Source organism: Erythrolamprus reginae, chromosome 1 (assembly GCF_031021105.1).
Source record: "Erythrolamprus reginae isolate rEryReg1 chromosome 1, rEryReg1.hap1, whole genome shotgun sequence".
In the NCBI taxonomy this organism is placed as follows: domain Eukaryota; kingdom Metazoa; phylum Chordata; class Lepidosauria; order Squamata; family Dipsadidae; genus Erythrolamprus; species Erythrolamprus reginae.
The window spans coordinates 325,714,490-325,732,925 of NC_091950.1; the positions used below are offsets into that span (position 1 = coordinate 325,714,490).

The 18,436-nt window shown below is 38.2% G+C and overlaps 1 protein-coding gene across 4 annotated transcripts in view; it reads left to right on the forward strand.

Annotated features, from left to right (window-relative positions):
• Nucleotides 1–6,609: 6,609 nt before the first annotated feature.
• The window catches only part of ZDHHC14 (zinc finger DHHC-type palmitoyltransferase 14), a 73,092-nt gene continuing 61,265 nt past the window's right edge, over nt 6,610–18,436 (forward strand). For 3 of the 4 annotated variants that reach the window (XM_070733757.1, XM_070733758.1, XM_070733756.1), the window contains exon 1: nt 6,617–8,713. In XM_070733757.1, coding sequence (XP_070589858.1) covers nt 8,463–8,713 — 251 coding nt within the window. In that variant the 5' untranslated portion in view covers nt 6,617–8,462. Of the gene's footprint in view, nt 8,714–18,436 lie in introns of all 4 variants that reach the window. The other variant, XM_070733755.1, reaches the window with a different exon arrangement.

Here is an 18,436-nt window from a genome sequence, read left to right on the forward strand (position 1 = left end):
TATCTGCTTAAAATTTTGTTAGATGTATGTATGTATGTATTCAATTAATTAATTAATTAATTAATTAATTAATTAATTCAACTTCTATGCCACCCAATCCTGAAGGACTCAGGGCGGCTTACAATAATAAAAAAATACAAATACAGTAAAGGAAATACAGGAAAATCTAAAACTATAAACCCCAGTTAAAAACCCATAACTCAATCAATCCAGGCAACACACACAGTGAAGGGCTACCAAAATTTTTACTACCACACTATGGGTGTGGCTTATGCAGGATGCCCTGCATTTTCTTTCATCATTCAGTGCAAATTGGGTGCTCTGGGGTGGAGCTCCATTTTTGCTACCCCACTGCGTCATCCCCCCACCCGTCCAGACAGCAGCCCGCCCCTGAACACACATGCATACCATTCAATGTAATTTGGCCATGACAGATGTCAGCTTCATGGCCCACAGGCCTGCCCATAAAGGCAGGTCTTCATGGCCTTTCGGAAGGCCAGTAGGGTGGGAGCAGTACGGACATAAGGGGGAGTTGGTTCCTTTGAGCCGGGGCGGCCACAGAGAAGGCCTTCCCCCGCGGCCCCGCTTGATGGAACCTGGAAGAAGCCAATTCTGTGTGATCTTATTGGTCTCTGGGAGATTCATTGATGAATTATGATGTGCATTACTTTAGACGTTGTCTGTCCTTTCTTCAGCTGGAAAAAAACTTCTGTAATGTTTTCCAAATCAATAAACAATTTATTCAAGTTTTATTTATCGATGGGATCAAGAAGTCAAGTCCACTCTCTCTGTTTTAAAAAGACACAGATGAAGTAAAAAGGATACAGAGGGAAAAGGAATCAAGGATGCTCGTGTGCCAATTTGTAATGTTACTTAGGCATTCTTTTTTTAAAAAATGAGGTTAATTCAATTTGTTTAAATTAAATCTGCTGTAGCTCACCCTTTTGTTTCCAGTAATAACTATAGGGCACTATAGGGCACTGCACACCAGAACAATTAGACACAAGGATAGTTTCCCCCCGAATGCCATCACTCTATTTAACAACTGTTTCCCACAACACTGTCAATTTACTGTATTACTATTGTTTTTATTTGTTTCCTACTACGATTTGATTTAGTGTTACATCTTTTTATTCTTCATGAATGTATTTTATTCTCCTTATGTACACTGAGAGCATATACATCTTAATGTCTTTGAGGGTCTATTTGATGTTTGTCTATCTTTTTGCAGATGTGTAGATGTAGCAGAATACCCTAGCCTAGAGTGACGTTCACCTCCCCAGCCTAAATTAAAGGCTATGTATGATAAAATCACTAAAACAAATGCTTTTGTTGCACCAATAATGGTTTTGCCGAAGTTACCTGTATACCTGCTCTAGTGTACATATATGTTATATATTGTGGAATAGCAGTATTGTAAAAATACTTCCTGAGACTCTTCTTTTAAGCATAATTTACAAACCACAGCTTGAGATAATACCAACAATAAGGTTGCAAAAATATGCTTGGCTACTAGCTGACATTTTTAGACTTTTCTGTATCCCACCCACTGCCATCATCTCAAGTTACTCTGATTTTTGTAGTCCAGATCCAAGAGCTGTATGTTTTAATTTAATGAATTCAATTCATTCCTCCTCTCAAAAATTTCAAGCTGGCACTCTTATGTTTCATTCTTTTCAACCCTCAAAAACCTGAGTTGCAATTAGAGGAATGATGGAATCAACAATAAGGGCAATCTAGGTTGTGCTATTCCTGTTTTGATCCTTAGGTTTTGGGCTTAGCAAGACGCCTTGATACTGTTAAGTCTTCCTGTACACCTCTACCTTAATAAACAGGCAAATATTGAATTAGCTTATTATCGGTAGTATCTGCTGAAGTACAGTAGAAAATGTGTTTGGGCACAGCAGCTCCAATAAGCCAGTTGTTTTTTTTCAAACTTGACAGGTTTAAGATATATGGACTTCAATTCCCAGAATTCTCCAGCCAGAATGCTGGCTGAGAGTTCTGGCTGTTGAAGTCCATACATTTTAAGAGTTGCCTAGTTTGAAAAAAATCTAAAATAAACAGCATGAAATTTGCCATTTTTTTTTCTTTCTTTCTAGGCAATTGCACTGTATAATTACCATCAGAAACTGTAGACTAGTATCAGTGTTTATGCTATGGAGTTATTTACTAGATGGTTCTGTTCCGTAGTAGGAAAAGGGTATCATGACCTTTGCTTTCCCTGTATTTGATGTTAGCTAAGCCCTAAAGGCTAGAGTTCATATTGTTATTAGCAAACCTGTTCCAGCAAAGCACATCCCAAAAGCTTAGTTCAGTTGATATTAATTCTGAATTGGCATTTGTCTATGTCCTCATAATTGCACTAACCTTCAACTGGATTTTTAAAAAAATATATTTTTATTGGTTTTGCTCATAAGAATTACATAAACAAACATAAAACAGTGCACAGTGCATGTGCCCATCACCCGACTGACAATACCACCACCATCACCACCAATAGCGGGGGGGTTCAAATACTGTATTTACTAATTTATATTCTTTATTTCCTTAGCTCTACTTTGCATTTGTTATTATTAAAAGAGTGATTGGAGTTTATTTTTCACCTTTTCGTCACAAATTCTACTTAGCATATAATCTTTCACCTTATTCCACCGTACCATCAGCTTCTCCAATTTACTTTCGTCAAAGTTGTTTAGTCTTATTTCCATAATTTCAAAGTGAATATGATCTACCATGTACCAGTAACCTTCAACTGGATTGAACAAGAAATTGAAGACATTTAAAATTTCTTAATTTCTATGCCCTGTCACTTCATGCCCATGAAATATATGACAAACATCAGATTTAATATAGATTGTGTTATATTTAGAACATATTCATTCAAATCAATATGGCTTAAAATTGCTTTGAAATGGTTGTTTGCAGTGGATCTACTCCACAAATTATTTTATCTTCAGATTCATGAACATTCTCTCTCCCCCCCCCCCCCCCGGGGTTGTTGTCATGGAGAATAAAAGAGGAAGAAGGTATGTTGGGTAGTTTGCTGCCTTGAGTTCTTTGTAAAATAAAGGCAGGATACAAATAAATAAATAAAATACAAAGACTATTCTTAGACATCAGTTATAATTTTTATTTCAAATTGCTTGTTTATTTGGTATTATATGGCAAAAATGGGAAACTTCTAAATCAGGGAACATTTCTGTGCAACATTACTATGATCTACCAGACTTTTTGCTGATATTATTGGAAAGAAAATGACTGATAATGTTGGACTTTTTAATTATTTTAGTTTAATAAGAACTAAATTATTATTTAGTTCACCTCCCGGGGGCATTCTCAAGTAGTCCAAAATACAAATCTCATACCTAATCTCAAGTAGTCCAAAATACAAATCTCATACCTAATCTCAAGTAGTCCAAAATACAAATATCATACCTAATCTCAAGTAGTCCAAAATACAAATATCATACCTAATCTCAAGTAGTCCAAAATACAAATATCATACCTAATCTCAAGTAGTCCAAAATACAAATCTCATACCTAATCTCAAGTAGTCCAAAATACAAAAAAGGGAAGAGATCACACCTTAATTTCAGCCATGGGAAGCATGGGGTAGGGCAAGTGCCAACATATGCATAATGACATAACTGACAAATGATACAGATACTTTGCATCATTTGAATAATGATGTCAAAGTATGCAACTTCATTTGATGTAATTGATGCTTCATCTCTAGAACAAGGGTGTCAAACTCTTGACCCACAGACCAGATGCACTACACGCTGGCAAAACCCACCTCCAGTTTAGCAAAGGGGAAAAAACTGTGATCCATCATGTGAGCTGTTGTCATGAGTTTCACACTCCTCATCATTCAGTTTAAGGGTAGAACAATTGTTTCTGGAAGCCTCCCATTTCCACCCAAGAAAACAGGAAGTAAATGCTGCTAAAATTTAGCAATCTTCACCACTTAATTTTCAGTTGTGCAATGTGGGTGGGTGCCACATGCCAGGGATTGATGTTAGTTTTATATTTGATAGACCAGATCCCTGAGTTCAACAGGATTTGCCCATTTGCATGCATTGAATTATGCAGCAATTCTAACCTTTTTCAGCAACTGAAACATTTTAAGAATAAAAATATATTATAATTAATTTTATTACCCCCATGGCTGACATTGAGAAATACCAAAATACCTTCCAGTTTCAATTAATGTAGATTCTTGTACTTTGCTATAAGAAATAAATTTTCTCTGTGTGTTTAAACTTGACACTTTTAAGATGTTATATTTTAAATGTTTCTATATTGAGGAAAACATTTTATTACATCACTATTTCTTTTAGGAAGCTAATATTCCATACAGCATACTTTTCCAAATTACATTAAAAGGCGAATTAGAATGATCGCCTCACATTTCTTTATATTTTCATTTCTATTTGAAGCTTTTTTTAACAATAAAATCAATATACTGTACTGGAAATTCATTAAATGTTAGTAGTGTATTGAAATGATCTGTGGCTAAACAGATAAGCATGATCTCTAATTTGCACCCCTGAACTGCCAAAAATCACAAAGCAAGATTTTATTTGTAAATCAAAATCATTTGGGGAATTGTAGGGTCTAAACTTTAGTATTTAATAAAAATCCGAACCTGTATAAGGTAACCACCTCCCTCAAATATATTCAAAGTTTAATTTTTTCCTTCTTACGTTTTGGTAATCTGTGTGGGTGTTGGCATGGCTGAAGATGTAATGTAAACATTTAAAAGTGCAGGCAAGTTTGTAATGTAGAAGAAAATGGCAAAATTAACATAGTTATAATAGGAAATGCCATGGGAATAACAGAAGAACCGTAGAGGAGAAAATTCAAAAAGCAGAACTCAAAGAATACGGTATAAATAGCATTTTAAAACTTTGTGGGTTCTCAACAGAGTTAACACAATTCAATTTATTCAGTTAAGCTGGTGATTTGACCCAGGTTCCAGAATTCTCCAGGCACCACAAATAACTTCCATATTTAGACAAGTTGAATAAGTTTTAATCTAACTCTAACTGAAACTTACAAATAAATAAAAACTGAGCATTTCACCAAACTGGCAACATTTAGAAATAGTTATCTATTATTACTATTCTAATGCTAATTATATACTAATTATAATACTAATTTAACGTGACCAGACGTCCTGCTTTTTAGTAATTTGCCCCATGTCCCATGGCATTTTTAAAAAGTACCAATTTTTTAAAAGAAGCTACCGACTAGAGATTGCTGGGCCTCCACATCGGTGCATTTTGGGCAGCCCGGAAGCTGAGCTTCTTTTTTCATGGCTTCAATTTTTTTCCCTGGCAGATTAAGGCTGATTGGCAGGAAGGTCAGAGGGACATCCCCATTGTAAGTGCCTGACTGGTCAGATTGTAAAAATATGTTCCAAACCGCCAGAATAGAAGCTTTAGTTCCTAACACCCTGGGACATTTGTCTTTTCCCATGGTCTTAGCCGACCCCTGTGAAACAGTCACTCGATCCCCAAAGGGGTCCCGACCCCTAGGTTGAGAACCACTGAGCTACGGGAAGACCAATGGACCTCTCCCTCACGGCCCCGCCTTGCCCCCTCCTGGGAAACACTGTGCTGAGCTAGGGGATTCTTGGGGGCGGAGGGGAGGTTGCGAGGTGTGTGTGTGTGTGTGAGGGGGTGTCAGCCCATCATACCCCACCGACTGCTCCGTCCTGTGTCTCAACAGGAGAGAGTCCGCACTCAGGACGCTATTCCTGAGCAAAGTTCCTCCACGGCTCCCAGGGGATCCCACTTTCAGTAGCGCAGCCTACCGTTAAAGCGCGGCACTGGGGAGGGAGGGAAAGAGAGAGAAAGGGGGGAAGAGAGAAAGAAAGAGAGCAAGAGGGAGGGAGGGAAGAGAGAAAGAAGGAGGGAGGAATAGAGAGAAAGAGGAAGAAAGGAAGAGAGAAAGAAGAGGGAGAAAGAAATAGAGAGAAAGGGAAGGAGGGAGGAAGATAGAGAAACAGAGAGGGAGGGAAGGAGGGAGAAAGAGCAAGAGAGAGGAAAGGAGAAAGAAAGGGATGGAGAGTGAGAGAAAGAGGAAGGAAGGAAGAGAAAGAGGGAGGGAGAGATTTTTTTTGCTAAACTTTTTTAAACCCCCCCACCCCCCAATGGTGTACTTTCCCAATCTTAAAATCTGGTCACTTTATACTAGGCCTTCAAGGTCCCTTCCAACTCTGTTGTTGTTGTTATTATTGTTGTTGTTGTTAATCATAAATTGCCTCCTGCCTCCCTTTCGTTTTCCCTTTTATCTTTCCTCTCTTTCCCATTCCTGCCGTTCCTCGCAGATTACATTGCTAGGCGATTTAAGAGGGAGGGACGAGGAAAATGAATTTGGGATTCTGGGATATGTAGTTTCCTCCCTTCCCCTTTCGATTCGTTTCTTATGTACGTCGCAGTCCCACGCGGAGGGAAAAAAAATAAGGCCCGGCATACATTTCCCAGAATGCTTGCGGGCGCTTCGAGTTTTCGGGGGGGGGGGAGGTTCTCCCTTGGGCGTCCCGTGATCCGCAGGTGGGCGAACACGCGGCGTACCACAGAAGTGGGAGGCGGTGGAGAAGGGCGGCAGCGGGAGGGCGTTTTTCCTCCGGCGGCCGCGTGGGGCGCTGGAGAGTCAGCGTCGCCGGTTTCTGCGGGCGCGCCGGGCCGAGTGACACGGCCTGTGCTGTTGCAGGGAAGAGGAAAGAGAGCGAGCGAGCCCGAGAGCGCGCGGAAGGCGACCGGTCGATAAAAGAAACCGCTCAGAGGCTGCCTCAGCCGTGTGGAGGGAGGCGGTGGGAGACGCGCCGCCAGCAGCCCCCCTGCCTTCCCCAGCCAAGGTTGAGCCGTGAGGCGGACGGTCACGGATAGAGCCGCCGCCGTCGCCGCCGCCTTCTTCCAAGCGGCTGACAATGAAAGTGAAAGGCAGGAGCCGCGGAAGGGGAGGCGGAGGCGGCTACTGCTCCGGGGGTTGCGCCTGCCGCCGCCCCCACCTGAGTGCTGAGTGATCCCGAGCCCTTCCAGGGGCGCTTCTCTCTCTCAAGGAGCGTTTCCCCGAAGAAGAAAGCTGCTGCCGCCGCCGCTGGTTCTGCCGCCGCCTCGGAACGTTGGCCGTTGTTTTCCTCGCTGGGGACCGACCCCACGAAGGGGGCGCGTGTGAAACGCTGCAGCTGCTTCTCGAGTGGGGCCGGCCACGGGGAGAGGCGGCGTGGTGGTGGTGGTCCCGCGACGGCCGCCGCCGTTCAGGTGGCTTCTCCTCACACCTTCGCTCCCCCCTTGGTTTGAGGGGGGGGGAGAGAAGGTGGCTGCTTGTGTTCAGGCTGGCTGCAGGGGATAAACCCAGATTAAAGTCGAAGCAGAAAAAACCAACTCTTCTTGCCGTTTTCTTCGACGGTTCCTCCTCATCCTCCTGCTGCTGCTATTTTCTCTGGGAAGACGGGATTTAGGATTGCGGTGGTGTAGCGCAGTTTGGGGGTCAAGGAGAAAAGTTGAAGAGAGAGCAGCCGGTGTCTCCAAACCTGGAAGTTATTTTTTTGCCTGACAAGGTTGAGATCAGGACTAAAAGTGGCCTGAGGACAACTGTATTTCGCTTTGGTTTTTTGCATTTCCCGCCCCTCCTTTGAAATTGGCATATTTTTTATAAAATATATAAAACTTGAAACTTGCCGTGTCTTGCACCTTTTTTCCAGGGATGGCACTTACCAAGTTTTTATTTTGCGTTGCAAAAGGCCTTTTATAATGACAAAAAATAGGAGCTAATCTCTTTGCCATTGGAAGGAAGAAGAAAAAGACCACAGTGGGAGAAAATTGGATATTAGAGACACTGACCACATTTTTATTTTGCATTGGAAAATAATGACAAAAAATAGGAACTAGTCGCTTTGCCATTGGAAGGAAGACGAAAAAGACCATAGTGAGAGAAAATTGGTTATTATAGTTTGTTTTTTTTCAGTTGCTGCACTTAGAAGTTGGTTTTTGTTCAGAACAGTTCATACAAATTCTACTTTTAAGGGGTTTTTTTTATACATCTTTGTGAAGGAGGGTTTTGATTTAGAGACTGCTTGCCTCAAAACCTGACCCAAGAACTTTAAAAGTGGAATGTGAAGTAAAACTGAGTAGTTTCTTAAAACAGAAGGTGGAATGCTTTAAAATCATAAAAGTTCTATGTTTAATTGACAACTGTTTTATATCTAAGCCTTTTTCATTCCTATCTTATTCTATGATTATGCACTTTCAACTTTGTTTTTTATTTCATTGTGAAGAAGGGAAAATTAGTGTGCTTATATTTCATAAATGGCAGCTTTGAAATCTTTAACAGAGAATTGGAAATTTTAAAATGCCATGATAAACTTGTTTTAATAAAACACCCAATAGTGTCTTCTTCAGAAGTTGTAGGCAAGAGTTGCTGGAGGGGTTCCTCCTTATTCTCCATTAATGAGTCCTGGTGGTGGTGTTGGAGGACCCATGAAAGACTGTGAATACAGTCAGATCAGCACTCATAGCTCCTCTTCTCCCATGGAGTCTCCCCATATGAAGAAAAGCATTTCCAAAAGAAAATGGGAGGTTTTCCCTGGAAGAAACAAATTTTTTTGCAATGGAAGGATCATGATGGCTCGGCAGACTGGGGTCTTCTACTTGACATTTCTTCTTATTTTCGTTACCAGTGGACTCTTTTTTGCATTTGAGTAAGTGCCATTATTTTTTTTTCTGTTTTTTACTAATAGAACTAAGCAAGAATTCAGGGATCTCATTGATGCTAGGTTGTATAAGTAATTTATACTGCACTCATGATTTATATGTTTCATTTAATTCTTGAAAACTTTGAAGCTGAATAATTGTCAATTTGGTATGGTCTGAGATTTCAACTCCAGTTTAAAAGTCATGTTGGGCTTTTACAGTGGAAAGATATTTTTAAAGGATACAAAATTTTAAAGTACAAATGTTCATTGAAAAATGTACTAATTTGTCATTTCATAAAGTTCCATTAAGGCAACTATAGCTATTTATGCTTGAAAATACTTCTACAATCAGTACAGAAGCTGTATATTTCTCCTGCTCTAATCAAAATTTTCTATATTGAGTTATATATTCTATATAATGATATATGTTATATATTAAGCTATATCAGATTAATAGGTTATCAATAGGCATAATCTGTGAAGTTATATGGATAGCACTGGTATGATCTACCTAATACGCAATCTTTTGGGGTTTTGCATCAAACTTGCTAACTCACTGAAGACATAAAACTGTCTAGGCTAAAGATATTTCATAATATCCCCCTTTCTTGACTGTTATTCTATTTTTCTCCTCTATGCAGTTATTAGTGCAGGTTCCCTTTTTAAAAGGGGAAATAATATTTTCTCTAGAAGCACTTGCACATGTCAATATGTCATATCCTTGTTTTCTCAAATTTATATTCATGATAATAGAGTAAAGAAAAGTTAATATGTTGTAAATTTACAGACATTTGAGTATGTATTATATATGATGCAATAAAAATAGATAGAATTTTCTAATACAAGTAGTCTTCAACTTATAACCATTTGTTTAGTGACCGTCTGAAGTTACAACACTGAAAAAAGTGACCTATGACTATTTTTCACTATTTTTCTGCTTCAGACCATTGAAGCACCATGTTTGACAACTGACTTATATTAATGACAATTGCAGTGTCCCAGGGTTATGTGATCCTCCTTTGTGCTCTTTTGACAAGTAAAGCCAATGGGAAATCCAGATTTGCTTAACAATCATGTCACTAACTTAACAACAGCAGTGGTTTACCCAACAACTGCGGCAAAACGTTTGTAAAATAAACAAAACTCACTTAACAACTGTCTTGTTTAGCAACAGAAATTTGGGGTTCAATTTTGATCATAAGTCAAGGACTACCTGTATATGTAGGCTGTCTGATATATTTAATAAATATGTTTTCTCACAGCAAGCAAGAATTCTAGAAATTTTAGAATACAGAAATTACATTTATTGTGAATCTTGATAATTAAATTTATTTATTTATTTATTTATTTATTTACTTACTTACTTACTTACTTACTTACTTACTTACTTACTTACTTACTTACTTACTTATTAGATTTGTATGCCGCCCCTCTCCGTAGACTCGGAGACTAAATGAAATATTTGCATGATCCATTAACTGATAATTTATTATAAAAGCTATAGTTTAGAATTTTCTGTTCATGGAAAATGTATTAGTAACAGCTTATTGATTTAATTATGATAAAGTGCCAAATTTTAATTCCTGATATGCATTATGATTTTTCCTTACTTCATTTAAAAAAATACATTATTAACACTTGGCATAAAAGAGTAGCAGCTGAAGTTTTGACTATAATATGACTATGACGAGTCTTAACTGATACAAACTGGCACTATTATTGGATTGTTCTGAAAAAGAAATGCCTTGTCTTCAGATGAGATTTTCTATAGGAGCAAGTTTTTTATAGAATGAAAACACAAATGAGTGGGCCTTTTACATAATCTTGTAATCTTAGATAAAAATAGAATGTCTTTAATTTTCTATTCATTTATAAAGTGGTGTAATTAAAAAGAAGGCAAAACCATTGAAATAACTTTTTGATAAATCAACCTGCCTTTTGTTTCTAACTAAATTACTGCATGAATGTAGACAATTTTTATGTCTGGTACTTTATGCAGGAACTAAAAGAGTTCTTAGGGATCATGCTCTCCATCTGAATAGTGATTGATGAAAGTCACTCAGATTATATTATAATCAGTATATGTCGATGGTCAATCCTTTTGACGGCACTTATATACACTAATAATGATTACGTATTTGTTCACCCAGGTTCTTTTTTCCCCATCAACTGTATGTTAAAGCATGAGAGTGTAAGCTGGGGTGACAAACTCAATTTCATTGAGTGCCGCATCAAGGTTGTATTGGACTTCGGGGGGGGGGGGTGTTTAATGTCACTCCTTTTGGGGGCACCTGTGGTAGCCCAAGCACTCTGTCAGTGAAAATGGGGTCCCAGTGTCTTTTTTTAGCTGGGACAGCCTCCTGCAACCCTCTGCCAGTGAAAACGCATGTGTCCCTCCCGAGCTCCATTTTCACTACAGGGGGTTGTAGGAGGCCCTGGCAGCTAGGGAGTCCGTTTTCATTGGCAGAATCATCACAGGCTGGTCCTTCACTGTTTCCAGGGCAGCCCCACAGGCCAGATGTAAGTACTCCATGGGCTTGAGTTTCACATCGCAGTGTAAGCAATCTAACGACAAATCCTTATCCTTAGAAAAATCATATTGATCCAACAGAAAGAAGCACGACAAAAAGAATTGAGTTGCCAGAATTTGTTTCATTAATTTTGGTGTACTATTTTGAACATATGAGGGTTGCCCAGAAAGTAATGCACCACATTTTTTTCCTTTATTTATTTATTGAGCACAATTAAATTTACAAACAAGAAAGAATGATGTTTCTTCTACATTCCTTATTTTTCCATGCAATCTCTATCCCGTTCTATGGCCTTCCTTCAGCGAGACACAAGGGCATGTATGCCCTGTCGGTACCACTTCTTATTCTGGTCACGAAGCCTTGGAGTTCTGCCGAACTGTCTTCTAATGGTGTCACCCTCTGTGCCCAGTGTCTAACCGTACTTCTGTCGCTGCAGATTCCCCATAAACTGTACACAGATGTTTGTGAATGTTCCCAACAGTTCCTTTCTCTACAGTGAGAAATTCGATGACGACACACTTCTTGTAACATACATCACTTTCAGACGCCATTTCGAAACACTGCTGCAGCTATACTATCTGTCTGAAGAAATGCAAAATTTACACATGCACTCCTGACAATTCAAATAATGTATATCTAAAGTTTCAAATTTGTACCATTATTGTAGGCTGAGAAAACAAATGTGGTGCATTCCTTTATGGGTGACCCTCATAAATTCATTATTTTCATTTATTTACTTCAAAGAGATAATTTCAATATTTTTCAGAACAGTTGCTTATTTTTCAGGTAATGAGGTACCGTGCAGGGAAATATAAATATATATATTTAAAGAAGCAATTGTTTCTTCATGAGTGTGCTATATCATTTTATGAATTACTTTAGAATTCACTTGGAAAGTTATTCAATGGAAGAGGAAAATAAAACACAGGTAGTCTTCAACTTATGACCACAACTGATCCCCAAATTTCTATTGCTAAATGAAATCACTACAGTTGTTAAATTAGTAACAGAGTTAAGTGAATCTGACTTTCCCATTAACTTTACTTGTAAAACTGCCACAAAAGTGGATCACATAACCTTGGGACACATCATTAATATGAGTCAGTTGTCAAATGTCTAAATTTTGATCACATGATCATGGGAATGTTGCAACGATCATAAATTTACAGTGCTGCTGTAAATTTGAACAGTCCCTGAAATCAACTCTTGTAAGTTGAAAACTACCTGTACTGTATTTTGTCCTACTTTATTAATAGCTGTAACAAAGTACTGAGGTACTAATAATCCAATAAAAATCATATGCCTGCTTTATATGTTTCAGTTAAAAGCCTAAGAATCGGTATATAATGAAGGGCAGTATTTTATCACTTATCTTTATTTGGGAAACTTTTTTCTTGAAATATTTATTTATTTATTTATTTATTTATTTATTTATTTATTTATTTATTTATTTATTACTTAGATTTGTATGCCGCCCCTCTCCAAAGACTCGGGGCGGCTCACAACACGTGGAAACAAATCATAAATAATCTAAATTTTAAATTTTAAAGATTTAAAAAGACCCCATATACTAACAGACATAGACACAAGCATACCATATATAAATTAAACATGCCCAGGGGAAGATGTTTCAGTTCCCCCATGCCTGACGGCAAAGGTGGGTTTTAAGGAGTTTACGGAAGGCAGGAAGAGTAGGGGCAGTTCTAATCTCCGGGGGGAGTTGGTTCCAGAGGGCCGGTGCCGCCACAGAGAAGGCTCTTCCCCTGGGGCCCGCCAACCGACATTGTTTAGTTGACGGGACCCGGAGAACGCCCACTCTGTGGGATATGTATTGTCTTGTCTTCCCTCATATTAGGCAAGGACTACCTATATATGCTACTATTTTTTTCATTGTAAGTGCTGACATAAACTGTTACCAGTTGAAGTGCCCTAATATTAAATAGTCTGTAAATTATTTTCCTCTCATTCATTAAATTTTTAGTATAATGGCTGGACTATAATTATAGTTTCTATGAATATTGTGGAAATTTCATATAAATATATGCGTATGTGAAAAAAACAATATTGCATGAAGAACAGGGTGCAAAAATAGGTATGGAAATATAGACAGCATTTGGTGATATATTTTGTTGCATAACCATAGGAAAGCTTTTCTAGTTTCCTTTGGGTTGATATACACATATTTTGAAACACTGCACATGAGAAACGTGTTAACAGTTATTAAAATCTGTATACCAGTATTTAAAGACTCACGCAGGCTATCTAACAAGATGTATATTTTCATTTTTTAAAGTGAGAAGCAAGAATTCAAATACAGTGGTACCTCTACTTAAGAACTTAATTCATTCCATGACCAGGTTCTTAAGTAGATAGGTTTGTAAGAAGAAGCAATTTTTCCCATAGGAGTCAATGTAAAAGCAAATAATGCGTGAAACCCCATTAGGAAAGAAATAAAAGCTCGGAATTTGTGTGGGAGGTGGAGGAAGAAGAGGACAAAGCCAATCGCTGCCGAAGGAAGAAGGTGAGGGGAGGGGAATAAAAAAAATCCAAAACTGTAAGGCTTTTTTAAAAAAAGAGGGACTCTGAGATGGCAAGGAGGAGCATGCGCCTCCCATAGACCAGGTGAGAGGCTCCCTCACATACACTGTGCCAGATAGAGAAACCCAAGCGGTCAAGAGGGGGGAACCTCATGCTCCTTTGATCGAAAGGCGGCTGCTGCTGCTACCTGCTTCCTCTTCCTTCCCATGCTGAAGAACTCCCCTCCTCTCGCTCGCTTTATAGCCGGCGCCTTTCCTTCACTGTGGTGACTCCTCGGTCTGGTTGAAGCTGAGTTGATCTGGCTGGGGCGAAGCACCCCCTTTTTCCTTTCCACGCCCAGATGCTCTGGGAGGCAACCTTGTACCAGGTGTATGGGAGGCAGCGCGAGGGAGTCACCACAGCGAAGTGGTTTATTCCCTCTCCAAGTGCCCAGAGAAAGGAAAATGCTCCATTCGCTCTGGACTGCCAAAGCCTCCTTAAGCGCCACTGAAAGGCTCCTCTGGCAGCCCAGAAAAGCCTGAGATGGCCGGGATTAAAGGGGGACTGGCAGGAAATTGGCCAGGCCTTCGTGCCGCTCTCAAATTTCCTGGGAAATTTTTCCAGGCTCGGGTTCTTAAGTAGAAAATGGTTCTTAAGAAGAGGCAAAAAAATCTTGAACACCCAGTTCTTATCTAGAAAAATTCCTAAGTAGAGGCATTCTTAGGTAGAGGTACCATTGTACTTTGAAGTGCCTTTTTTTCTTTTACATAATTTAGGGCCATGCATATACCCGGAAGCATTAGTCCAAAGCCAGAATATTTTGGTATTTCTTGTAGAGTAAGAAAAGAGAGACTTGCCAAAATAAATAATTTTATATCTACATCAGAATGTTAATTATTAAATATTGATATATTAGTTAAAATTTACCTTGCCTATATGTAAACATAAGGACTGAAATCACAAAGTATGACCCATTATTAAAAGTTTGCTATGCAAAGTTCCAGTTCCTTCTACAGTTTAAAAGTTATTAAAGAGTACCGTGTACAATGCAACTTGCAGTGATAAAAAAGCACTTTATTAGTATGTAGTAGTATATTTTATCACAATTTAAGAATTGAATGCTACTATTCACATTTTTAAACTTTGTTTTTGGACATTTTGAAATAATAATCTATGTTATGTGATGAATCAATTTTTTATTTTAAAAATACTGAACATTTTGTCAATATATGATTCAAATAATTCCATATGCATTTATGGATGCATAGTATGCTTCAAATTCACTGCTGCTGAGGGAAGAGGAAATATTACTATCATCTGTCTGTCTGTCTGTCTGTCTGTCCAGTTGTGTTAGACTCTAGAGCAATGGTTCCCAACATGGGGCCCACACCGCACAGCAGGGCAATTATGATTTTTAATGGGGGCAATTAGAACCTTGTTTAAACCTAGTTAATGGCCTTCTAGGCTTCCTCCTCATGAGTAGGAGTTCACTTTTTGAATAGTAAGAATTATAGATCACTGGGGGGGGATAAGGATAATTAGAGATGCTTAGGTGAGGCATGATCAAAGAAAAGTTGGGAACCACTGCTCTAGGGGGCAGTACTATCTTTGTTTCTTAGACAAGGGAGCCTGTGTTGTCCGAAAACATTTTCATGGTCATATGGCCAGTATGGCTACATACTGTACATGGAATTGCTGTTGTCTTACCATCAGAGTGGTACCTATTTATCTGCTGGCATTTGCTTGTTTTTGAACTGCTAGGGGAGCAGGAGCTGGGGCAAGTAACAGTAGCACTCTGGTCTCAAACCTGGGCTGTCAGCTTTCCAGCTGACAAGCTCCAGTGTCTTTAACTGGTGAGCCATCATTGTCCCATTTATATATAGATATGCTCAAAAAGAACTATAGAAGATCATTGGGGAATGGGATTTTCTCTCATCTCTTGAAAACTTTCTCCTGAGAGGTTGAGAACTCTTCTTAACAAAGTGAGATTAGATGAAACAGAGAATGACATTGTTATAAAGAAGATGGAAAGCCTCCCCAATCTGCACTAGAGTGATATAGAAATATACTGTATAATATATTTTAAGGTATGCACACTGTCTGCAGGAATGTGGGAATGGATAAGATGTAATTACACATTATTGGATGTAGTAAAATTTAAAGCAGTCAGGAAATAGAGTGTAATCTAATATAATACAAAAAACTATTAGAAAGAGATATTAACTTGTTCATATTGAATAAGATACAGTCTATAATTTCATAGGCTAGAGTTTTTAAAACTGCTTTCCTTTCACTAAATCTCTGCTTACTGGCTAATGCTGTTACAAAGTACAGTACTTGATAAGAAAAACATTATGGATGTTAACATGTTTTGTTGATTAAAAAATAAATTTTCCATATATACATAGATAAAAACTTCTGTCTATACACCATAACTCTGGCTAGCTTACATACAACAATAAAGATAGCAAAAGCATGTAATTTGAAAATAGTTGATAGATATCATTTTAAAAACACTCCTTCATATCCAAATTAATCTGTTTTCTGTTATACAATTAATATTTGTTCTTTGTCATAATTTAGTTGAATATATAATGGGTTCTTTTTAGTTGTTTCAGTTAGTACAAAGGCTGCAATTCAGGTCACTGTGCTATCCAGGACAACTCCACATTTCTACAATGGTTAGGAAGTTGTTTTTAAAATAGAGAAATGTTCCTGTTCAAAGTATTGATATCATTTTTATATGACAGATCTCAAATTCTCATTGGGCATAAACAAATGTGGAAGGTGTTAACGTTGTTATTTGGATTGTTGCTTCCTTTTTTACTGTATCCTATACTTTTTATATGATTATTGAGCTCCACTGTGACAAAGTAAATAATTAAACTAGTTATACAACTGCATTGTTAGACTGAACTACCTAGACAGTTTTTGACTTCCTTCCAGGAAAATCCCTACTTCAGATGACAAATTGCTATACTGTGTATAGTTTTCCTCTTTTCAGAGGTTTCACGAGGCACACATTTTTACACCATTAAGTTATTGCCAGCAAACCTATTTAATCCTGTTAGGATTAAATTAAATTAATGCCACCAGCATTGGGTGTATTATTTTGGAATTAATAAGTGTGTTAATTTGTGTAAAAAGACTTTTTGAACTTTATAAAAGATGTTTTGAGGTTATTTGAAGGAATCAGATTTAATAGGTAGTGAGACTGCTGTTCATGGTCTAATGTTCTTTGAAATTTATCAGACCTAAAATAATTGCAAATTTATTTATTTATTTATTGGATTTGTATGCCTTTTTTGGTGATTGTCCTTCAAACTCAGTTCTAAACCTGAAATATCAAATTATGGTATATATTTTTTTCTTATTTTATGTGAGGGGAGCATAGATTTTACATTGAAATAAGTTATATCAGAAACTGCATATTACAATTTTAACAAAATCACATCTTAAATTGAATGTGTTACACGTCTTACAATAAAAGCTAAGTAAGCCTTGACTACTTGTAGCTTCATAGTTTGTTTGGGTTTTGGGGTTTGTTTGTTTTTTGAAACAATATGAAGTGGTTTTCCATGCCTTCTTCAGAGATGTTTTTCAACTTCGTAGTCTAGCTGTCAGCACTGGGGTTTCCTGTTAGGCCCCTAATCTGGTCTGACGCTGCTTAACTTTATGACGCCAATCATATTTGACAAGATGCTGCTAACTAATTGAGCTCTTATATTGGTATATTTCAATTCTGATAAATTTTACAGAATCACTGTAAAACTACAGCCTCCCACTCAATCCCCATACCTATACTCCAATCATGGATGAAAAACAGCTGTGAAATCTGTGGTGTTTTTATCTGAAATCTTTTGATTGGGAATGCCAATATATTGTGAGACTTGCTAATCTCTTGACCATTTTCATTCACTGGTCCCTCTGCAGGAATAGGATCACCTCAGATGGCTTCTTCTCTCCAGGTTTTTATAGTCTCTGGATTCTTGATTGTTTCATCAAGTCATGGAAGCGGGACTGTTTTGACTAATACACTGGATGACAAACTTAGCTTGTGTCTCAATTCACAGATTTGGAGAGCTATGTTCTAATCAGAGTTGATCAATTGAAGGAAGTATAAGCCCTGCAAACAAAACTGAGGGGAAGCGAAATGGATAGGCAGATAGATAGACTGATTGATTTGGAGGTTACATGTACGATGCTGGTTACTAATCTCTGGCTTATGTTAGGGCCGTGCTTCTCAATTATTTTCTGTTATGCCCCCCCCCCCCCCGAAGAAGTAAATATTTTGCACCCGCCCCAACTCTCCACCAGGATGGTTGATATTTGGCAGGTTTTAAATGAAAAAATGCAAACAGATTATCAGCCTGATTGGGGTGTAATGTATTTAAATGATGCCTTCAATTATTTGGCTTCATGCTATCCGCTGCAACATTTATAGACACAGTAAACATACCAGTCTTTCCTCATCTCTCACCATAGTCACAGTGAAGTCAAGCGCTACATACGCTTCATCATATTTCCTCATCTTAGCTTTCGGGAGACTTACATTTGTCTCATTATCTCTGTCTCTCTCCTCCTTTCTTTTCATCCCTATTATTTTCCATGGTGTCTCTCAAGGGTTTGTTATCTGCACTTCATATCTCCTGCTCTGTGTGCTGTGTGCTATTGTTCGGTG